The 23,893-nt window shown below is 47.1% G+C and overlaps 1 protein-coding gene across 8 annotated transcripts in view; it reads right to left on the bottom strand.

Moving 5' to 3' along the window:
• The window catches only part of ADGRB1 (adhesion G protein-coupled receptor B1), a 394,593-nt gene that overhangs the window by 166,821 nt on the left and 203,879 nt on the right, over window positions 1-23,893 (bottom strand). For all 8 annotated transcript variants that reach the window (XM_078392021.1, XM_078392023.1, XM_078392022.1 and 5 more), the window contains exons 5-9: window positions 23,642-23,806; window positions 21,040-21,204; window positions 12,415-12,579; window positions 10,688-10,852; window positions 3,877-3,978 (exon numbers count right to left, since the gene is read on the bottom strand). In XM_078392021.1, the coding sequence (XP_078248147.1) occupies window positions 3,877-3,978; window positions 10,688-10,852; window positions 12,415-12,579; window positions 21,040-21,204; window positions 23,642-23,806 (762 nt within the window). The remainder of the gene's footprint in view (window positions 1-3,876; window positions 3,979-10,687; window positions 10,853-12,414; window positions 12,580-21,039; window positions 21,205-23,641; window positions 23,807-23,893) is intronic.

Below are 23,893 nucleotides of genomic sequence, written 5' to 3'. Positions count from 1 at the left end.
GTGTAAGTCACTTCCATCTTACAGTGACCCTATGAATGATCCTATGGCTTCCTTTAGGTGTCTGGTCTTTTTCTTGTCCTGCTGGCTTCCAGCTTTCCCACCATGATGGCCTTTTCCAGATAATCTTGCCTTCTCACCATGTGGCCAAAGTAGGACAGGCTCGGCTTCAACATTTTTGCCTCCAGAGAAGATTCAGGCTTGATTTAGGACCCACTTGTTTGACTTTCTGGCAGCCCAGGGTATCCACAAAGTTCTCCTCCCACACTACTTTCTGAATGACTCCATTTCCTCCACCCCCCCATCAGCTGTCTTTGTGGTCCAGCATTCATACCCATACATGGTGATCAGAAAGACAAGATCTTGAACTTGGTCTCCAGTGACACAGCCTGACACTTGATCTTTTCTAATGCCTTCCTAGCTCTCATTCTGAATCTCCATGTTCTTCTATGCCGTGAGCGGGAGGTTGGACTGGATGGCCTCGTAGGCCCCTTCCAACTTCACTTTTCTATGATTCTGTGATTCTATCATCTTCACATTTGTGTGTGTGTGTGTGTGTGTGTGAATCGTGTTCCAAGAGATACATTAAATAAATAAATAAATAAATAAATAAATAAATAAATAAATAAATAAATAAATAAATAAATAAGAGCAAAAAGACAGCTGGGAAATAGTTTTGATAAGAATGTAAATATGGATGACACTTGCAGCTTCACTGGTCCACTGGAAAAGAGACATTTGACATGTTAAATGCCACAGAACTAATGAAGTCTCCCTCCCGTGTGACTCCATTAATGTTTTTCTCTCCTCACACACAGACATAATTGACCATCACCTTATGGGTCAAAGGAAGGAGGCTAAACCAATGTGAGAAATGGAAATAATCTGAGAAAGTTGCTCCTTTAGGACATGATGGAGGGCGTGTGAAAGAGATTCAGCCTTGATGGAGCTAAACTGCAAATCCCAGTCCACTAATTAAAGGTGGGCGCACATTGCTTGTTCAAAAGCCGTCTGGGAGGTTTTGAGACCAGGAAATAAATATTCAGTAACAGCAAAAGCAGCCTCCTTTGAAACCAACACAAGCATCCCAGTATCATCCCAGTAAGGGCTGGGCCTGTTGCCTCTTATTATTCTTGTCTCTTCTGATTTGGAAGGATGGGTTCTAGAGATGGGCATGAACCGGTTCGTCCCAGTTCGTCAAGATAGCAGCACCAGTGCAGCTGCTCCCTTGCCCTGCCCCCTCTGGCTCATCTCAGCCCCTCACCAGGTCCAGCATGGTGGCTTTCCGCCCCTCCTCGACTGATCTTCCAGTCCCGGCAAGAGCTCAGGCTTCTCTGCCCCGCCCTCTCAGCTGACCTGCCACTCAGGCAGATGGGCGGGGCAGAGAAATGTGTACTCTTGCTTCTGATTGGGAGATAAGCCAAGGAGGCGGGAAAAGCAAGCAAGCTGGGCCTGGTGAGTGGCTGATGGGTGAGGAGGCAGGAGCAGCAGCACCTTGATGAACTGGGACGAACTGAGACGAACCGGTTCGTGCCCATCTCTAATGTGTTCTTGAGCAGTCCCTTCACGTTAATAAGTCTGTTTTCCCCAATGCCATGGATGTCTTGAATTAAAACAGTGGTGTGAGGAAAGGCAATAAGCAAAAGCTGACGGTTGGTTCCTTTCTGGCCACTTAGAGGCACCCATACTTTCTGTTCCAAGAGCATCTAGGGGACAGACAGTAGGCACCAAGAAGTCGCCAGCAAGACATCCCTGTCAGATCTATTTAGCAATTCGTCTTTGGATACGGTTCCTTTAGACCAGCTGCTGCCCAGGCACCTCTTCCAAACAAGCTGCCCGGGGAAGGTAGCTCCTGCTGTTTTGAGATTTAAAAAGTGAAATATCCCAATTGGAGGCTATGCTGAAGCCCCCGTAGCTGGAAACATGCAGGTCCGTCTTGGCAGAAACCAAGGTTCTATTTTGCACTGATCGATTTTCCCGTGCGTTAGTAGAAATGCAGCCGAGTGAAAGGTAGGAGGTCATCAATACCAACTAGTAAACTTTTATTAAATCTAGTTTCCCCCCTTGATCTTATAAATATTTCTAACCCAGGGGACCTATGCACACTTGCTGGTTGTGTATATGGATCATACTAGAAATTTTAGTTTCTTCCAGCACTTCATGGTAACATACAGAAAGAAATTATAAGCCAAAGTGCTATGAACAAATGTGATCACACACACACATACACACACACACCATTTTTGTATAAATTTTAGCAATGTATGTTAATATTCAGATTTATATAAATGCAGTAATTGCATTTAAGGGCAGCAATGAAGGAATTAGAAAAAAATCATCAAGGGTAAGGATGTGGCACTAGAGACCAAGATCTTCCGCACTCTTGTATTCTCGATCACCGTGTAGAGGCCTGAAAGCTGGAGAGTGAAGAAAGCAGGGAAATACATTGATGCATTTTAAATATGGGGCTAGAGGAGAGTTTTGCAAATACCCTCGACTACCAGAAAGATGAACAACTGGGCCCTAGATCAAATCAAGCCTGAAGTATCTCTGGAAGCAAAAAAAGGGATGAAACTGTGCTGTCCTGTTTTGAGAATGTCCTGAGAGCACTGGATTCTCTGGAAAAGACAAACCTGGATGGGAATGCTGAGAAAGATGGAATGCGGCAGGAAAAGAGGAAGACCGAATATGAGAATGGGTGGAGTTCCTAAAGGAAGCCACGGGCTGGGGTTTGCAAGAGCTGAGCAGAGCTGTCGAGTACAGGACATTTTGGAGATTGCTCATTCATGGGGTGGCCATACATCTGGAGAGACTTGACAATCCATTACAACAACAATTGCACATTTTTACGAAGTCGGATTCTATACTGAGTGCCAGTGACCCTAGAGGTTCTGGCAGCTTTCCGTGTGCACAAAGGACTCCTACATCGTTTATTTCCACATTGTGAACTGTCGACAAACCTTGCGATGATTATGCAGGTTGCCAGTCATAACACCGCAGGCTATTTAACTGCTCTCTGCCCTGCATAAGCAGAAACAATGTTTGTCTCTTATTCCTTTTTTTTTTTTTAATCCTACTCACGGGAGGTACACAAGAGCAAAACCTGGATGGGAATCATGGCTGCTGTTCCTATACGAGTGTGTGAATCAAAAAAGCCCTTGGCCTTTCTCTTCCCTCCCCTGGGAAAAATGGAGGAACAGAGGGCCTGTCCACACTGGCATATACATATGGATCTCTGGGGAAACAGTTTGAATCAGAGGTGAGGGAAAGACCTTGTCTGTGACTGTTACTTAGAACGATCCATCCTTCCCCTTTAAGAGCTGTCTTGCACCTTTCTGGCCCAGCAGTAAAGCATGCCTTCTTTTTGGCATGCTTGTTGTTTAGCCTGGAGATAGCCTCCAGCAGCCAAGGGAGAGTGAGACAGAAAGTGTGTGTGTGTGTGTGTGTGTGTGTGTGTGTGTGTGTGTGTGTGTTTGTTTTTGTTTTTCTGTGTGTGTGTGTGTGTGTGTGTGTGTGTGAGAGAGAGAGAGAGAGAGAGAGAGAGAGAGGGAGGGAGGGAGGGAGAGGGAGAGGGAGAGAGGGAAGGGAAGCAGAGAAGGGGGAAGAGAGATAACAGAATGGCACTGACTGAGCAAGAGAAAACCAATGCAAAACGATTTAATAATTTCACTTCCCCTGACCCTCTGTAGATGATCAGGGCAAGCACTTAATCAATAGCTGACTGGGTTACAAGGGGCCATTTGCTGTTCTGATGGGAGGAGCATGCCAAACGATACACCATTCCTCCCCCAAGCTTTGTAGTCTGATCCACCCCACATCCCAAAACGACCGGTCTGAATAGGCCCAGAATCAGGGCCACCTCCGATTGCCACGTCTTACCCGTGGCATTCCGGGGACATCGGACAGCTGCCGCATCTCCTGCTGGGGTCTCTTTCCAAATCACAGAACCAAAATTATCTTCATTGCAGATTTCGTGGGGCTCTGTAAAAAAAGAGAGAAGGTTGTGTTAAGGAAGGAAGGAAGGAAGGAAGGAAGGAAGGAAGGAAGGAAGGAAGGAAGGAAGGAAGGAAGGAAGGAAGGATATGGAAAAAAGAGAGGAGACCAGAATGGCATTGCAGAGTTTGACCAAATTACTCCTAAGGAAGTATAATTCCCAGAATTTCCCACTCAGCATAGCTAACGGGCAGCAGTCCAAAAAAGCAACTTTGCTCAGCTCTGAACTCTATCTCATATGGTTCTCCTTCTACCCCTAAGAATAATGTTACAGCCATAAACCCTCTCAAGAAAAATGCCCATACATGATTCTATAGCTTCGACGCCAGGGGAGGAGAGATGAATTTTGAGTGTCCAAGATATGAGGATAAGCTCAGCTCCTTTGCCTAATGCAGGCTTTCATGTGCGGAGAAGTTATTTATGAGATGTAAACTGGAGGAAGCTGTCAGTGCGGTATTACAGTTATTACTCATTTCTAAGCAGAGGGAGGGTGTAATATTTCACAGCCTTGAATCGCATTTCCTCGCTTATTGAGCATGTAAAGCAGCTTGTAAACAAGGTGGATGCATGCTGTCTGAGTGGGAAGGGATGAATGTCAGCAAAGCTAACCATACCTTTGGGGAAGTTACTTTGGAGAAGTTGCTCTTGACAATGTCAGTTCCTAAAATTCCCCTGGTCTGCAATTTGGCAGATTTTTTGTACAAAACCCACTGTTTCCCCCCCCCCACATACTCTGACATTGCTGTAGTTTAGCGATTGACCTTTTTTTCCTGGCTGAGATAGGTGTACAGTGGTGGCTCGCTTCACGATGATAATCCATTCCAGCAAAATCGCTGTAGAGCAAAATCATCGTGAAGTGAAAAAAACAACCATTGGAATGCACTGAAAACCGATCAATGCGTTCCAATGGGGGAAAATACCTGCTTGTAATGCGAAGATCCTCCATAGGGCGGCCATTTTCCAGTGCCTGTCTTGCGAAATGAGGTCCGGGAAACAGCGGGCAGCCATTTTGAGAGCCACCGATCAGCTGTTTCCAAATTGTCGTGTAGCGAAAAATCGGTTCCCGAAGCAGGGAACCGATCATCGTATAGCGGAAAAAAACATTGCAAAAAAACCCTTGTCAAACGAAAAAACCATCATGTGGGGTAAGCGTCTAGCGAGGCACCACTGTACTTTACAGGGCTGCTGGAAGGATTTAAAAATAATTACACTACTTCGGTATCCTCTTCTGTAGCCATGAGACAGAACTCTTCTTTGTTCCTTTCTGAAATCTTTGTGTCTCTTCTTCACTTTGACAGCATAGTAGGCATGGGGCTGCAGGACTTGCTGTCAAGTCGGACTTAAGTCACATCAGTGACTCGAGTCAGATTCAATACATCAGTCCCCCCCTCCCCAACGATTTGGATTCAATTCACAACTCAGAACCCATTGTTTTTTCCTTGGGGGGGGGAGCTTGTTTTTAATAGGGACTTGAATTCAGGACTTGGTACCAAAGACTCAAGACTCAAGGTTGGGACTTGGACCCCAAGACGTGGCAACCTCCCTGCTCTGCAGCGGCAGTGGGTTCCTAGCGTTCTGCGCACAATAGCTGAATTTTCATTTCATGAAATTGTGCGAGCCGTTGCAACCCATGCACCAAGGCAAATGGCGTTTATGGAAATGCTACTCAGTCACATCCAGGAAACAGTTCCACAAGCACAGCTGTGCAGTCAGTTGCATGGACTGCATTGGGAGTAAGGTCACAAGAATGTACAGTGGTGCCTTGCTAGACAGTTACCCCGCATGACAGTTTTTTCGATAGACATTGGCTTTTAGCGATCGCTATAGTGATTCGCAAAACAGTGATTCCTATGGGGGAATTTCACTGGACAATGTTTGGTCCCTGCTTCGCAAACAAATTTTCACTAGACAATGATTTTGACAGCTCCCTCCGTGCTCGCAAACAGGTGTTTTCGGGACCTAAGCTTTGCAAGACAGCAATTTAAACAGCTGATCAGCAGTTCACAAAGCGGCTTTCCTATGGCCAATCTTCGCTAGACAACAACGATTCTTGCCCATTGGAATGCACTAAACAGGTTTCAATGCATTCCAATGGGGAAATGTTTTTCGCTAGACAATGATTTCGCTAAACAGCGATTTCAGTGGAACAGATTATCATCGTCTAGCGAGGCACCACTGTATGGTGGAGTAGCTTTAAGCTACGCCAAGTCCAACAGGACTTCAGCCAATATTTTAACCTGAGTGACTTGAAAACCCTAAACAGTGGGTTGAATGTAGAGATGGGCACGGACCTCGGTTCAGAGGTTCATGCCAGTTTGTACACGTGGCTCCACAGATGCCACACATCCTCTTCCTCTCCCTCCCTGGCCTGTGACTCACACTCCAGTCAGAGTGCGCTCCTCTCCTCCTCTTTGGCTGTTCAGCAGGAGCACAGGGTTGATTCTCCTGCCTCCTTGCCTGAGTGGGCAATCAGCCAAGGAGGTGGGGCAAGGAAGCCCATGCTCCTGCTGGAGACCGGTTGAACAAGTGAAGAGAAGGAGGAGGAGAGGAGTGTGCGCTAGTTGGTGGGGGGGGGATCCAGCTGAGGAGGTGGGGGAAGAGAATGTGCACAACCTGGCATGAACCTCCGAACCAAGGTTGGTGTCCATCTCTAGAAAGCAATGGGCACACAACTTTTAGCACACAGAAGGCATAAGGAAGTTTTTCTGCCGTGATGGTGTCCAAAAAGCTGAACCGAATCCCATCCTTCTCAGACACCATGGTCTGGCCCTGGGGAGCATGGAAGGTGTAATCCCTCCCGTTCAGTTCTAGGTTGGGGAAGTCTGGTAAGAGTTTAATTAAGCAGAGTGGTGGAGGAGGGAGAAAGAGAAAAAGAGGGAGAAAGAAAGCAAATTTCAGCAGCTCAGTCAGTGGTATTTAATATTAATATTTTAATATTTATTTTATTTATATCCCGCCTATCTAATCAACCAAGATTACTCTAGGCGGCTTACAACAATAAACAACAACAATACGGTTAAATAAGTCATACAAAGGAAAAATTACAACAAGATGAGAGAAAACTAAGGAAGAAAAAGGAAGGGTGATCAGGAATTAATAAACGGGAAAGCCTGCCGGTACATCAAAGTTTTTAGTTGTTTTTTAAAAGTACCCAGTGAGGGAGCCGCGCAAATGTCAGGGGGAAGGTTATTCCAGAGGCGAGGAGCCACTGCCGAGAAGGCCCGATTTCTTGTATTTTCTTTCCGGGCCTCCCTCCGCGTTAGGCTCCTCAGCCTCACCTCCTGACTCGCGCGAGTGACACGGGTAGAAATTGGTGGAAATAGGCGTTCCGCCAAGTATCGAGGCCCCAAGCCGTTTAGGGCTTTATAAGTAAGCGTCAACACTTTGAAGTCGATGCGGAAACGGATGGGCAGCCAATGCAATGCGGCCAGGGTGGGCGAAATATGTTGGTACCTTTTCACACCACTGAGTAGTCTGGCCGCCGCATTCTGCACCACCTGTAATTTCCGCAGCAGCCTCAAAGGCAGCCCCACGTAGAGCGCATTACAGTGGTCTAATCTTGAGATTACGAGCGCATGCACCAATGTAGTGAGCGCCCCCACCTCGAGATAGGGCCGCAGCTGGGCTATCCGCCTAAGGTGGTAAAAGGCCGTTCGGACAACCGACGCCACCTGGGATTCCATGGTGAGCGCCGGGTCCAGATGGATCCCCAAGCTGCGGACCCCATCCGTGGCGGGGAGGGTCGCCCCCCCAAAAGTGAGGAAGTTTCCCAAACACCCGACTGTGGGAGCGCCCACCCTCAGTACCTCCGTCTTGTCCGGGTTCAGCCTCAACCCGTTCTCCTGCATCCATTGCAGTACGGTCCCTAGGCAGCGCTGAGTGGTACATTTTGGGCCTCTTCTCTCCACAGTCCAAATCACTAACCATTTTTCTCACCCTCCAAATGCCGACTAGGATATGAGGATTTCCCCAGGGGCGGCTCCATTTCATGGTATTCCCTGAATACCCCTGGATCTATTCCATCTACACCAGCATTGCCAACTTTGGCTGGCTGTCCCAGTCCCCCACAGCTTCACCCAGGATTCTTTCCTCACCCTTCTTGAGATCCCTGGTATTCTCTGGTCATCCCCCTTGACATATTGTCCAGATCTTACTCTGGATAGTTTCCTAAATCAGACAAGTTCATGTGCATCCCGGTTCATGAGCCGTTGGGTATTCTCACTGGGAAACTAGTGTGTGCCACAAACGGATAATGCAGGCGTGTTGATGCATGGGTTGTAATTTATCTGTGAAGATTCTCAATCATCCAAGTGTGGCTATCTGGAGGTTAGAGTCATGGCAACTGGACTTCTTTCTTGTTAGGTCAAAACATTTCGCTACTCCTCGGACTGACGAAGCTACTTGGAGGAGTAGCAAAATGTTTCGACCTAACAAGAAAGAGGTCCAGTTGCCATGACTCAACGTCCAGGTGGGTGGTCATTGTGCAAAACTAGGGTTGAACCCAGTAAGGAGTGTTTGCCCCATAATGCGCGCTGGACCATCTCTCTCTGCAGGATGGGCAGGAAGCTCTCCTGGTGATGTCTCCTTCGTCTTAATTTTTCCAACTTCCCTTCTCGAGCTAAGCTGCACTCCTGGGAAGCAGAGCATGACACGCCTCATTAGGGATACATGTTAGAAATGCACTTCGCCGCCTTGCTGTAGAGTGTTGGGAGTGCGTCTTGGCTCAGGAGGGGAGCTCATGATCCCTGTAATTTTAATACCTCTTTGTAACAAAATCCTTTTTACAAAAAGGAAGCACACAGCCCTGGGAGAACCGAACATCTGACTCAATTATACCCCCTTCCTCCCACCTTCTTTTGTCTTTTTTGTAAAAAAATAAAAAAAAAGATTATAGTGGTGTTCGATGTTCTTTCTCTTTCCAGGTCAAAATAAAACTTACTATCCTTTTTAAACACTGATCTGATGGCTGGAGAATTCAGCCCCCCCCCAATGCTCTCAGAGGGAGAACGACAGCAGGGAGAAAGGGTGGATCGCTCTGCAAGCTGATCGCCTGTAGAGGGTGCTTGAAATTAGGCTGGGGGCCACGTAAAATGATCCCATGGGCTGAATGGGTCCCTGAGGCCACAGGTTACCAACCCTGTGCAAGACATAAGCCCAGGAACCATTGCGGATGGCAAGCATGCCAGTAACTCTGAAGGTGGCATGGTCAACGACAGGTGTGTATGCTCTCAACCAGTGGGATGAACACCAGTTGGTTGATGCAGAAAGAGGTCTCAGAGTGTGCTGCTTATATACCACCTTCATAGTATTTAGAACACTCTCTGGACAGTTTTCCATTGAATTATGCAGGCTACGCATTGCTCCCACTGCTGAGAATTCAGTTAATCAACCTCGGATGGACGGAAGGTTGAGTTAACTTTGACTCAAGATGTTCCATTCATCTCCACAAGGAGACTGGTGTTTTCTGAGAGTTACTTGTTTCAACTACATTTCCCATGAACCCCCAGCCAGCATGCCTGATTTCTTCCTTATCACTCATAGGGAAGTGGCACCTCTTTTCAGAAGCAAAACCATGTGTGAGAATTCTTCTTCTTCAACTTTTGAACTCTACCAAGGTTGATTTTTCAGTCCTTTTTTTGTAATTGGTTTACTGGATTATTGGATTATTTATTTATTTATTACACTTTTATATCTCACCATCTGGCCTAGGGCCACCTTTGGGGGGGGGTGTACAATGGAGATCTAAACACAATTAATGATCCTAAAACACGATGTAACAAATTGAGATGATGTCATCAATTAAAATAACCAACAGAATAAAAAAAAACACAGAAACCAACTACAGCAAGTTAAATGGATCAACAAATAAAAATTCAGAATTAATAAACATTAAACGCTGACAACATTAAAAACAGGCGGTGGTGACAGGTGTTAAATAGGCATCCTCTGTGTCTATGAGAGGGAACGGATTGAAACGCCGGTCTGAATAGAAAGGATTTTGGAAGAGTTCCTGAATATTGCCAAGAAAGGGGCCAGGGGGCTGATATCGGACTGAAGTTCATTCCACAATTGGAGGCAACCACAGAAAAGGCTGGAGGAGATCTTGAGAGTCCCCTGGACTGCAAGGAGAACAAACCTATCCTTTCTGAAGGAAATCAACCCTGAGTGCTCACTGGAAGGACAGATGCTGAAGCTGAGGCTCCAATACTTTGGCCATCTCATGAGAAGAGAAGAGTCCCTGGAAAAGACCCTGATGTTGGGAAAGTGTGAGGGCAAGAGGAGACGGGGATGACAGAGGTCAAGATGGTTGGACAGGGTCATCGAAGCAACCAACATGAATTTGACCCAACTCCGGGAGGCAGTGGAAGACAGGAGGGCCTGGCATGCTCTGGTCCATGGGGTCACAAAGAGTCGGACACGACTAAACGACTAAACAACAACAACATGTTGCCACTTAGACACAGAACATGAGGTGACCTGAAGAGAATCAGGCATGGTTACAAAACAGGTGCCTATTAAACAAGGGGAGGGAAGGGGCCAGGCGCAGCTCCACCGGGAGTTGGCTCCAGAGTGTTGGTGCCACAGTAAAGAAGGCCCTGCTTCTAGTGGGTGATCTCCTGGCCTCCCACTGGATCGCCAGTGGTGTGGTTAAATGACAACAATGTGGACCAAAATCACCTTGGCGTGATCCACTTACCTGGACATCGCTTCTCGTTGCATTGCTTGTACTCCTCTTTGGGGCCCTGGCAGACGTTTCCCCCGAAGAAGGGGCCGTAGCAGGTGCGTTCGCGCTTTTGCGTCCCGCCTCCACACGTGGCCGTGCATCCTCCCCACGGGCCCCACACTTGCCATTTGCCATCCACTGCAGGAGGAGGAAGAGGAGGAGAAGGCAACAAAGAAGATGAGACAAATCATCCTCCAATGTGAAAATGAAACCCAACCTGTTCCATCCATTTGGCCTCTTCAGTGTGAAAGACACAGGTCTATGGGTAGCAGAGCATTCCCTGTAGCCCTTCTGGAGCAACTGGTTGGGTCTAGGGCAGTGGTTCCCAACCAGGTGTTCCCAGGTGTTCTTGGACTACAACTCCTAGAAATCCTGACCAGCCCAGTGAGAGGTGAAGGCTTTTGGGAATTTTAGTCCAAGAACGTCCGGGGACCCAAGGTTGGGCACCCCTGCCTCAGTGGATCGGAATTCCTTCAGAAAAAGCTCAGGTTGCACAATTTCAATTTAGAAAAATTGGAAAGCTGGAATGGAACGACTCTTCTGTTCATACACGGAGCAGAAATCGGACCCTTAGCCTCTAACTTAAGCTTAAGGTGTTTCAGTCTATGTATTCAGTGGTGCCTCGCTAGACAGTTACCCCGCACGACAGGTTTTTCACTAGACATTGACTTTTTGCGATTGCTATAACGATTCATAAAACAATTATTCCTATGGGGGAATTACGCTGGACAATGTTTGGTCCCTGCTTCGCAAACCGATTTTCGCTAGACGACGATTTTGACAGCTCCCTCCGCGCTCACAAAACGGGTGTTTTCAGGACCTAAGCTTCGCAAGGCAGCTATTTAAATAGCTGATCGGCGGGTCGGAAAGCGGCTTTCTTATGGCCGATCTTTGCTAGATGACAATTCTTCCCCATTGGAACTCATTAAACAGGCTTCAATGCATTCCAATGGGGAAATGCTTTTCGCTATACAATGATTTCGCTAAACAGCGATTTTAGTGGAACGGATTATCATCGTCTAGCGAGGCACCATTGTATAGGGGAAGTAAAATGGAATAGCAAATTCTTTGTGTATCTTTACATAGTTTATTGCCTGTGTGTAGTTGCATGTGAGAGTCAGTGCTGTGTAGTAGATAGACCAGGACTCAGGAGATTTTGGTTCAAATCCTTGCCTGTTCATGGGAACTCACTGGATCCTGGCAACAGTAAACCACAACATCTCCCTCACCTGAAAAATCCTATCAAGGTTGTGTGCATGCATGCATGCATGCACACACACGCGCACACAGACACACACCCCATACCCAGTTTGGTCTATGCTTGCTTGTTGTCACAACCGTCAACTTCATTTACAATTGGAAACCTCGCCAAGTGTCCTGTTCTTGCATGCTCTCTTCAAAAAGACAGACCCCCCCCCTTGAACGGGTACAAGACTTGTTCAAGTGCAGTTGGTGCAACTGGACTGACACGTCTTCGTGCCAACTCCGCAGGTGTGCCATTATTTCGCCCCCGCCATGGAGAAGTGGAGATTCAGAGAAGGTCACCCCCCTCTGCCTCTTTTCCACCCACCTCCCTGTTGACCTTTCAAGGTGGAGGCTGCAGAGAGAGAGAGAGAGAGAGAGAGAACGACGATGCACCTTTCAACGTGAGCTGTGCATCGGTTGGGTACCGAAAGGCGCAGGATGTCCAAGCGACTCACCTGGACACTGTCGAAGGAAACAGTCCCGGGTCTCTACCCAGTGCCCCTGGCACTCCGCGCCCCCGTAGGACGGCCCATTACACTCCCTCGTCCGCTGCTGGGTGCCGTTGGCACAGGAGGTGGAACAGGAACTCCAGCTCGACCAGTCATTCCAGTTGCCGTCCACTGAGTGGCCCAAAGAAGGAAAGGGGAAAAGGCAGAATGTGAACATCGCTTTGGCACAAGGGGGTAGCAACCCCAGCCACCCACCCATCCAAGTTCTCTGGCTTGAGGAGAGCTTGGCTGAGCTCAGCCACCACTACCAAGGGAAGGCATCTCTCTTGACAACTTAGGTCTGTTATATTTTAGGAAAGTTCTGGATGGTCTGAATGACGAAGGCCATCATTGTCCATTCTAGAAGTTCAACCTTGGGAAAGGAGTACGACAGGGCTGTATATTGTCCCCCAGATTTATTTAACTCATATATGAAGAATATGTCATGTGGAAGGCTGGACTGGAGGAATCCCAAGCCAGAATTAAGATTGCCGGAAGAAACATCAACAACCTCCGATATGCAGATGATACCACTCTGATGGCAGAAAGTGAGGAGGAACTAAAGAACCTTGTAATGAGAGTGAAAGAGGAGAGTGCAAAAAACGGTCTGAAACTCAACATAAAAAAAACTAAGATCATGGCCACTGGTCCCATCACCTCCTGGGAAATAGAAGGGGAAGACATGGAGGCAGTGACAGATTTTATTTTCCTGGGCTCCATGATCACTGCAGATGGAGACAGCAGCCCTGAAATTAAAAGACGCCTGCTTCTTGGGAGGAAAGCGATGACAAATCTTGACAGCATCTTGAAAAGCAGAGACATCACCTTGCCAACAAAAGTCCGAATAGTCAAAGCTATGGTTTTTCCTGTCGTGATGTATGGAAGTGAGAGCTGGACCATAAAGAAAGCAGACCGCCGAAGAATTGATGCCTTTGAATTGTGGTGCTGGAGGAGGCTCTTGAGAATCCCCTGGACTGCAAGGAGAACAAACCTATCAGTTCTAAAGGAAATCAACCCTGAGTGCTCCCTGGAAGGACAGATCCTGAAGCTGAGGCTCCAATACTTTGGCCATCTCATGAGAAGAGAAGACTCCCTGGGAAAGACCCTGATGTTGGGAAAGTGTGATGGCAAGAGGAGGAAAAGGGGATGGCAGAGGACGAGGTGGTTGGACAGTGTCTGCGAAGTGACCAACATGAATTTGAAACAACTCCAGGAGGCAGTGGAAGACAGGAGGGCCTGGCGTGCTCTGGTCCATGGGGTCACGAAGAGTCAGACACGACTAAACGACTAAATGATGACAACGAATGTGAGTCGCCTGGGGAAAAGGCCTAAAGTGGAAGGCTGTGAGGTTTAGCTAGGCCTAGCTCTGCCAAGCTTCCTGCTCAGGAAGAAAGCTCTCAGCTAGCCCTGGGCTGAGCTAAATCTCAGCACTTCCCGTTTAGGCCTTTCTCTCCGCCGCATCATCCTTAGGTGTCTGTATGGGAGGTAGAACTCCCAGAATGAACCATGGTGTTTTGTAGTCCAGGAAAATCCCAATATCCCATCCCTATCAGCTTGTCCTTATGGGCATGCAGTGTGTGCACCCTTTGCTTTGAAAAGGGAACAAATGATTTGCAAAATACAGAGAGCCCAGCCCATAAAACAAAAGCCCTCATCTCCCTCCTGAGAAAGGGCGAGATTTTCTACAAGGAATTTGGTGAGTTTTCTTCACACCCCCGCCTCTCCCACACAAACAGCAGAAGCTCTCCACTGGGAAATCCCACACACTTTGTTCCCGAAAGAATCTGCGTCCCAACAACTCATGTTTCCTTGCTAAAAAAGCAAGGATGGAGACTCTGGTTGTGGGAGTCTCGCTCGAGTTGGACTTAAGTTGCACCAGTGACTCAACTCAAACTCAACTTATGACGCGGACCCCACCCCTTCCCTTTCCCCCGGGGGGGGAGCTCATTTTACTCAGACTTAGAGTTAGGGACTCCTAACCAAAGACTCCTACTCAAAGTTGGGACGCGGGACCAAAGGCTTGCCAATATCCCTGCTAAAAAGTCATCTTTGGCATCAACAGGGAGATCTGGGGGGCGGGATTACCGTACATGTGGGTGGCTGGCTGCACAAATGACCACAGAGGTCCATGTGGCATGGCCCATCTCAGTCTTGTGATGTGCAGGCTGCCTGCCCTGATCTGATCTGAGGTGCCAAAGGAGAATAGATTGAACGTACCACTTCTAGCAACCCAAGGAGCTGCGGAACGTAAACATTTTGCTAGATTTAGAGAGCAGCTTTCATGCCAAAACACACGCGGCAAGACAGAGAGAAGCGTGTTTATAGAAAAACAATTTACTGAATTCCCCCAGGGCTACTTTTTTCTTTCTTTCTTTCTTTCTTTCTTTTTAAACGTCAAAGCTGCCTCCCTTTTGACAAGATAGTTTTGTCACCGGCGGCTCAACATCGCTTCCTTTCTGTAATCTGTGCCTACATCAGGGATGATTGACGCTGGCAGAACGAATGCCGTGATTCCATCGGGTTGCTTCTGGATGGCAAGTGGAGGGATGCCAAGACGGGCCTGCTTCAAACGCCAAGGGTCCAGTCCTCAAGGCACAATCTGGGGCCTGCTGGAGATTTTACTCTCTGGCAGCATCTGGCCAGCCAAAGGCTATTCTTGAACAGAGGGCTGTAACGAAAGCAGAGCAACCAGCAGGGGTAGGGTCTCAAGTCATGGGATTCAAGGTCATGTTGGATTTAAGTCTCACCGATGACTTGACCCAGACTCATTTTCCCCCCAATGACTTGGACGTCACTCGTGACTTGGAACCTTGTTTTTAATAGGGACTTGGTACGAAGGACGTGGACTTGGAACTTGGTAGAAAAGGACTTGGGACTTGGTACAAAGGGACTTGGGACTTGGTATAAAGGGACTTGGGACTTGGTATGAAGGACGTGGACTTGGAACTTGGTAGAAAAGGACTTGGGACTTGGTACAAAGGGACTTGGGACTTGGTACAAAGGGACTTGGGACTTGGTACGAAGGACCTGGACTTGGAACTTGGTAGAAAAAGACTTGGGACTTGGTACAAAGGGACTTGGGACTTGGTACAAAGGGACTTGGGACTTGGTACAAAGGGACTTGGACTTGGAACTTGGTAGAAAAGGACTTGGGACTTGGTACAAAGGGACTTGGGACTTGGTACAAAGGGACTTGGGACTTGGTATGAAGGACCTGGAGTTGGAACTTGGTAGAAAAGGACTTGGGACTTGGTACAAAGGGACTTGGGACTTGGTACAAAGGGACTTGGGACTTGGTACGAAGGACCTGGACTTGGAACTTGGTAGAAAAGGACTTGGGACTTGGTACAAAGGGACTTGGGACTTGGTACAAAGGGGCTTGGGACTTGGTACAAAGGGACTTGGGACTTGGTACGAAGGACTTGGACTTGGAACTTGGTAGAAAAGGACTTTGGACTTGGTACAAATGGACTTGGGACTTGGTACAAAGGGACTTGGGACTTGGTACGAAGGACGTGGACTTGGAACTTGGTAGAAAAGGACTTGGGACTTGGTACAAAGGGACTTGGGACTTGGTACAAAGGGACTTGGGACTTGGTACGAAGGACGTGGACTTGGAACTTGGTAGAAAAGGACTTGGGACTTGGTACAAAGGGACTTGGGACTTGGTACAAAGGGACTTGGGACTTGGTACGAAGGACCTGGACTTGGAACTTGGTAGAAAAAGACTTGGGACTTGGTACAAAGGGACTTGGGACTTGGTACAAAGGGACTTGGGACTTGGTACAAAGGGACTTGGACTTGGAACTTGGTAGAAAAGGACTTGGGACTTGGTACAAAGGGACTTGGGACTTGGTACAAAGGGACTTGGGACTTGGTATGAAGGACCTGGAGTTGGAACTTGGTAGAAAAGGACTTGGGACTTGGTACAAAGGGACTTGGGACTTGGTACAAAGGGACTTGGGACTTGGTACGAAGGACCTGGACTTGGAACTTGGTAGAAAAGGACTTGGGACTTGGTACAAAGGGACTTGGGACTTGGTACAAAGGGACTTGGGACTTGGTACAAAGGGACTTGGGACTTGGTACGAAGGACTTGGACTTGGAACTTGGTAGAAAAGGACTTTGGACTTGGTACAAATGGACTTGGGACTTGGTACAAAGGGACTTGGGACTTGGTACGAAGGACTTGGACTTGGAACTTGGTAGAAAAGGACTTTGGACTTGGTACAAAGGGACTTGGGACTTGGTACAAAGGGACTTGGGACTTGGTACGAAGGACTTGGACTTGGAACTTGGTAGAAAAGGACTTGAGATTTGGTACAAAGGGACTTGGGACTTGGTACGAAGGACTTGGACTTGGAAATTGGTAGAAAAGGCCTTGGGACTTGGTACGAAGGGACTTGCCAGCATCCCTTCCTGGCAACCAGGCTTTGCCCAGGGCGACAGCATCTGAAGGATCCTGAATTTTCGAGGGGATGTTGGATAGCAATGGGGAAATGAAGCACAGCACCTCCTGTCTCTATTTTCTCCCTTGCCAAGCATAAACTTTGTGTTTCCTTTGGGGAGGGGACCCCACATTCTCCTCCTTTATGGGGAGGGGCTGGCCCCCTCATGCCTCATGACAGAGTGAGTGGGAAATGACACCTTTGTTCTTGGGACCGAAATGGCTACTTATGGCTCTGTTGGCACCCACAGTGCCATGCTTGCAGCATTTAATTAACACGGAGACAACGAAGACCTCCATCGAGCGCATCACCTACCAAAAAACCCTCTTGCAAAGAGCAGGTTTGGAATGAGATACGAATACTTTTATTTATGGGGCAGATATTTCTTAAAGTACTTCCGAGTGAGACAGATCGGTGCTAATTATTCTGGGGAGCTTCTGCACATTAGCAGAAGGCTCATTATCTCCGCGGAAGAATGATATCTTGAGGGTCAAATCTTGACAAAATGTAAGGCTCAAGGGATCCAGGAAGTTACTCTGATGGCTCCCATGCATTAAACCATTGCCAATTCAACCACCATGTCCAGGTGCTCATAAACTGCAAACAAGCAGATGGGAACAAACAGGTGTTTGCAAAAGAGGGAGCTTCAGAAAGTGAGCCAAGCCAGAAGGGTGAAGATACTTAGAGTCACTTCCTTCCTCGTGGTAATAGTCAGCATGTCAGCCATTCATGCTATGTACGAAAGAACAGAAGAAGCAACCTGTCAGATCAGAGCAAGGATCTTTCCCCTCTTATTTATTTAAAATGTTTTTACACCAACCTTCTCCTGAAAAAGGACCCCTTAAAGGAGTGGTCCCCAACCTTGGGCCTCCAGATGTTCCTGGACTTCAACTCCCAGAAATCCTGGCCATTAGAGGTGGTGGTGAAGGCTTCTGGGAGTTGCAGTCCAAGAACATCTGGAGGCCCAAGGTTGGAGTCCGCTGCCTTAAAGGACAATAATCAAAGCTTTTAAAAAAGTGTATACAAGGGGGACTTATATCATTAAAGGACAATGTTCAAAGCTAAAAAGAATTATACAAAAGTGGCTTACCTCATTAAAAGACAATATTTAAAGCTAAAAATGAGTATGCAAATACTAAAAAGGATTTTAAAAAAAATCACTTTGAGAAACGGTAAACAAAAGCAAAATTAAAAACACATTCAAAGCAGAAACAAGAATCCATTTTAAACTCCCACTCAGGCAGCCAGTCTTTAAGGGAAAGCTTATCTGGAGAGAAAGGTCTTTGCCTGCTTGCAGAAGGACAGCAAAGATGGGGCCAGCTTGGCCTCCAGTGGGAGGGAGTTCCACAGTCTAGGAGCAGCCACAGAGAAGGCCCTCTCCCGTGTCCTCATAAAAAGGAGTCTGTGATCTTGTGTCCCACAGTGGGCACCAGAAATTTATTATATTTATTTAGCATCATTTGTAGAATGTCTTTTTTCCAATGAGGGGACTCAAGGCGGCTCACATTATAACGAGAAGAATTAAAAACACAATCAATTGTGCATAGGAATGTGATGAGTAATCTTACAGTTTTTTCTTCTTGGTGATTTTCTGGCTCATGCCATGCTGAGACTTCTTGGCAAGAGTCTCTCTGTCTGCCCACATCAGCAACCTTTCCTGGCTTTTATTTAGGAGCTTGCCTGGGTGTTAACATCATCAGGACAGACCTTTCTCTCAGTCCCACCACCCTCACAAGTGGGGACACAGGAAGGAGCCTTCTCTGTGGCTGCTCCCAGAGACTTTGGAACTCCCCGCCACCAGAGGCCAGGCTGGCCCCCATCTTGGCTGTCCTTCCTCAAGCATCTGAAATTTCCAAACATTCTTCAAAAAGCAGCCCAACACAGATGATGGGACAGCAGTTGAAGCAGGATGTAATTTAGAGACATGTCACTGTAATCAAATCAGGCACTTCCAGGGTTGTGAGCACTTGGTGTACTAGCTTTAACAGTGCAAATATCCTCCCAGCCTCTGTTAATACCTTGGCATCCCTGCCCAGGCCTGAATTCAGGCAAGTGACGGGAGCTCCCTCCGTCGCGTGAATTCGATCTTACGACGGCTGGTCTTCCGATCTTGCAGCACAGAGGCTTCTGCAGTTTAACCTGCAGTGCCACCACATCCCTTTTACCCTGTAGCCATGCATTCTTGGAGGTGGAAGGTGACCAGACCCCAAAGCACGTTGCCCAAGGACAGACTATTGCAGCCTATCCAGGAATGATGCAGTGGCCACGGATGTCCAGTAAACTCTGGGAACTGCAATAGAAAAAGCCACTTTTCCAAGATCTGAATAAGGGCAGTATCTAATATGTGGGTCTAAAACACTAGAGGGAGGAAAAATTCACACACCCCGGAGAACTCTAGAGCAGTGGGCGAAAGGTGCTCCCGGCAGTCCTAGGACCCTTCCTTCCACTCACATCCGGTCCAGCCACCATGGCCAAACGTTCTCTGTTTAATTAAGATCCCAGGAGGAAGCAGCAGGCTTGTGAAAAACAGCATTCGAAAGCCTTGCCAAGCCTTTCATTCTGAAAGTCCGGCAGTTTTAATTATCAGATCTCCCGGCACCCAATCAAACGGCCGTCAGGAAGCTGCAATCCGAGCCGAGCGGTGGCTGCAATTAGACCATCTTTCCTCCATGATTTTTAAAATCTCCTCCCTGCTCTTTTCTAACAAGCAGCCCATTCTCCCGAAGCCTGCTTCACCGTGAAGTGATTGTCTTCATTGACCCTGCCATGGGGAGTTCTCCTTGTTGGCAGTTATAAATCCCAGAAGCAATGAGCACAAGGCCGTCAGTCACAGGAAAGGTGCTATAACCCTAAACTGCTCTCCTGGCCACACCTCTGCTCTCTTCCCTTCTGCAGTCCGGTGCTTATTTGGCAGATGATCCTCTTCGTGCTCCCCAGCAGACAGTCATTAGATCAGACGGAGCCAGCAGTGGATGGTCTCCCTCTGGATGGCTTGTGCCGGGTCGGGTCTCAACATATCTCCCGTCAACCCATCAGCCTGCCACAATTACAGTAAATTCACACCCTGGTGCAAACCAGAAGTGTCTCGATTGATTTTTAAGAGACTGATGGCTCTTTGGAAGGCTCCCAGTGCAGATAAAGCCCTTTGAAGCAAGGATGCAATCATCTGAAGAAAAATCTTGAATGTGGTGGTCGCTATCTCTCTGGATCCACCTCCACAGGCTAGACAGACAGATATGATACACTTCAAGAACATTTTCTGGCCTTATTTTGAGTTTCAGTCTGCGGCTTCGATCCGCCTGCGCATTTCAAATGTAACCGGGTGATTCTGAGCGTTGTACATTTGACTCATCTGCCTTCTTCCGAGTCCTGCAACTTGGCTTATTGGCGCAAGAGAGCAACGGTTCCTTGTTCTTGCTTCTCACAATTAACCCATTTTCCTTTTTGAATGGGCTTTTCTCCAAGGGATGTCCTATACCGATTGGACTTGCATATTACTTTAGCAGTCACCTTCCAGCGTGCAACCACAAAACAAAGCATGCCAAAAGCAAGGGCCGTAGGTGAAGAAAAATCACATGACGAAGAGACAGATTTCACCACTAGAGGGGCACCTCTCTTTTAAGCTCACCTTTGGCCACGTGTGTCACCTCATTTTAGTTTGCATTATTTGTCTCCAAGGGTCATTCACCTTAAAGTACTATTTGCACAATACTGGTCCATATGCATAAAGATTCATCCCCTTTTCGTTCTCCTTTCAGATGGAGAGCTTTCAAAACACCTTGCCCTCTTGCAGAGCGAGGAAAATGCTTTTAAGGTTCCTCCTCCTCGGATGAGCTTTACATCTCTAGGAACCAAAAGGTATCGCAAACAGTGTGCACAGAATTAATAAACTAACAAGAAATCCGGATAGACCGAGGGAGAATTTTTAATTCCTCACTTCTGTTGCAGAGAGAAAACCAGGTGACTCGGAATGCTTCCAGGGAGAAATTCAGAGGGGGAAGCATTTGAGCATTTAAGACAACGGACACAACGGAATACTGCTTTGCAGGTGAGCGAAAGCTTCTTTTCCCTTGGCACCCCCCCGTCAGCTGAGAGAATTGACCACTGGGAAAAATCAATGGGGAAAGTTTCTTTCACAACTTACCTGGGCAAAGCGCGATATTGCAGAACTTGGTTTGTTTCTCGGGTCCCTCGCAAGGGTTGCCACCAAACTGAGGAGGTTTGCAGGTCCGGGTGCGATCCCGGTAACCACGCCCGCAAGTTGACGAGCAGAGACTCCAAGGAGACCACTCATCCCACGTTCCGTGGACTGGAAAGGAAACGGAGAAACTCAAGCCCATCAGCTCCACCACGTCCATAATGCCCTTGACATGTATCCTTGTTTCTCTGTTTCCCGGTGATATTCCCCATTTATTTTACTTAAATGCCACAGCCGGAGGAAATGTCTGAGGGTGAGCTACCCCAGCCCATGAGAGTGACAGGAGGACCTGAGAGCTCCTCATTAAAATTCTCCTAGCTTAGAAAGAAAGTTCAATTATCTAGCAGGTTTGGGGTGCATAAAGACCCTTCAGTACCAATTTCTTGTCCACACATACCCATTCATGTCCTGTCTTTTCCTCAATACACGCTAAAGTCAATCTCTCTCCTCTCAGTCCGATGGGCCTTTGCATGTCTCACCCATAATTCCATTTCTGCATTCATTTGCATTTCAACATATCTATTTCAGTGTGTCATTTCAGACACTGTTGTGCGGCTCAATCTGAACTCCTACCACCTCTACTCAGAGGGAGGTCCCAGTGAACACAACAGAGCTTGCTCACCATTCAGAATGTATGGGACTACAGGACACGTTCCATAGCTACATAAAGTCCCAAGGGTGATGATGATGCAACTGTTTTTAAAGGGAAGTTCAAAAAAATGTACCGTATTTTTCCATGTTTAAGACACCCCCATGTATAAGATGCCCCCACTTTTCTAATCCAAAATTAAGAAATCTAAGTGGGGCTTAGCAAGTGTAGGGGGAAAGGGATCAAAGCGCTGCAGAATCGCTTTGATCTCTGCTTTCCCCTCCACTTGTTTTTGTTCTCTCCTCGGTTTACTTCTGTGTATAAGATGACCCTCAATTTTTAGTCTAAATATTTTAGACAAAAGTATAGTCTTATATATGGAAAAATATGGTAAATCTCCATTCAAGAGTCATTTTTCAAGCAACACCTCTGGAAGCCAATCTTGCTACCACCAAGCTGCATGAATGCATGGTGAATGGGTTGCACAAGGCAACATATTTTTTCTTTCCTGCAGTCTCTTGTGGTTGAAAAGATGTGTTTGGGTGGGATCTGAGATTGCAAGGAGTAGCTGGATATAATAATCTTTGGAAGGTGGATTTCAGTAGCTAGTGAAAACTCTGAACCTCAAGAAACAGAATCGAGCACACAACCATCATCATCCATCATTATCATCCAGATACATGTTTAGTGTGTACAACAGCGATGATACAATGGTTACATCAATAGCTGAAGCCAAATTAATTCATATTTCTTCCTTTCCTTATCTAATTGCAGGTGTGCATGGCTCCAGAAACCTGCTCTAGATGGTCTCCAAAGGTGAATAAGAATCTTACGGGAAGGAAGAGGAGTCAATGCATCTCACGGAAGAGGGAGAATACATCAAAAATTAGGGATGTGAACAATTGAGAACAACACCTCATTTGGGGACAGAGGCAGTCTGTCTCAACACAAAAAGACAGGCTGTTGAGGGATCTTGAGCTGCTGCCTGAGTTTGTGTCTCCAAATCACAGAAATATAAATTGAATAAATAAATAAATAAATAAATAAATAAATAAATAAATAAATAAATAAATAAATAAATAAATAAATAAATAAATAAATAAATAAATAAATAAACATGGCGTTGGAAGGGGCCTTGAAGGCCATCAGGTCAAACCCCCTGCTCAAGGCAGGAATCCAAATCAAAGCAGATTTAACAGATGGTTGTCCAATATTCTTCTGAATGCCTCCAGTGTTGGAGCACTCACCACCTCCCCTTCAGGTCATTCTTTCCATTGTTGTACTGCTCTAACAGTTGAGTAGCTTTGCCTGATATTCAGCCTAAACCAGGCTTCCTTTAGCTTGAGGCCATTGTTATGTGTCCTGCACTTTGGGATGACTGAGAACAAATTCTGCCCTTCCTATGTAGGACTACCATACCAAGAGGAAGACACAAATCTGGGCTTTTTCTTGTCACTGTGTTTCGCAGTTTGTGCCCCAAACATCTCCAGAACTTTTGTGAAGTTAAGAGAGAAAGAGAGTGAGTGAGTACATGCACACACGTGAACGGAAAGAGGCCAGCTGATTGATTATTAAGACCCAAACAATCCATCCAGCATTTTCAGCTTTGGATGGTTCAGGCGAGACAACGGCGGTCCAATTTTGCACACTTACAAAAATGTGGCAAACCCAGTCTTCCAAATGTGCAGGCTGCCTCTAAGATCAAGCAAACGAAACCTCCCCACCTTGAAAAACACTTCTCTGCTATCCTGTTTGATGTGTGAAATGAAGACAAGCTAGGATTTACCTGCCTAGTGGAAAAAATTAAATCTTTGAGTCTGGGCTCAGTACACAGGCTTCTGAATCCAGCATTTTTATTTGCAGCAAGTAGTGAGAGAGAGAGAGAGAGGGAGAGAGAAGACACACTGCCTGGTTGTTTGGAGAGCAAGAAAAATTATGGGGGAGAAGGATATGAGTTACCTGGACAGACCGCAGAATTGTTGCATTGGCGCTGTTCCCGGAGGGGCCCGCTGCATTGAGTGCTGTAGGAATACGACACGCAGAATCTCGTCCTTGTCTGCCAGCCCTCCCCGCAGGTGGTGGAGCACATGCTCCAGGGCGACCACTCCTCAGCAGCTGGATCCCCTGTCGGAGGTCAGAACACAGCAAACCTGGGTCATCCCAACGTGGTCCGACATGGCCTGTCTTGACTCTCTAGCGTGTTTGCAAAGT

This window comes from Pogona vitticeps, chromosome 4 (assembly GCF_051106095.1).
Source record: "Pogona vitticeps strain Pit_001003342236 chromosome 4, PviZW2.1, whole genome shotgun sequence".
Taxonomy (NCBI): Eukaryota; Metazoa; Chordata; class Lepidosauria; order Squamata; family Agamidae; genus Pogona; species Pogona vitticeps.
Note: the sequence above shows the minus strand (reverse complement) of the source record. Positions and strands in the feature narration are given on the sequence as shown.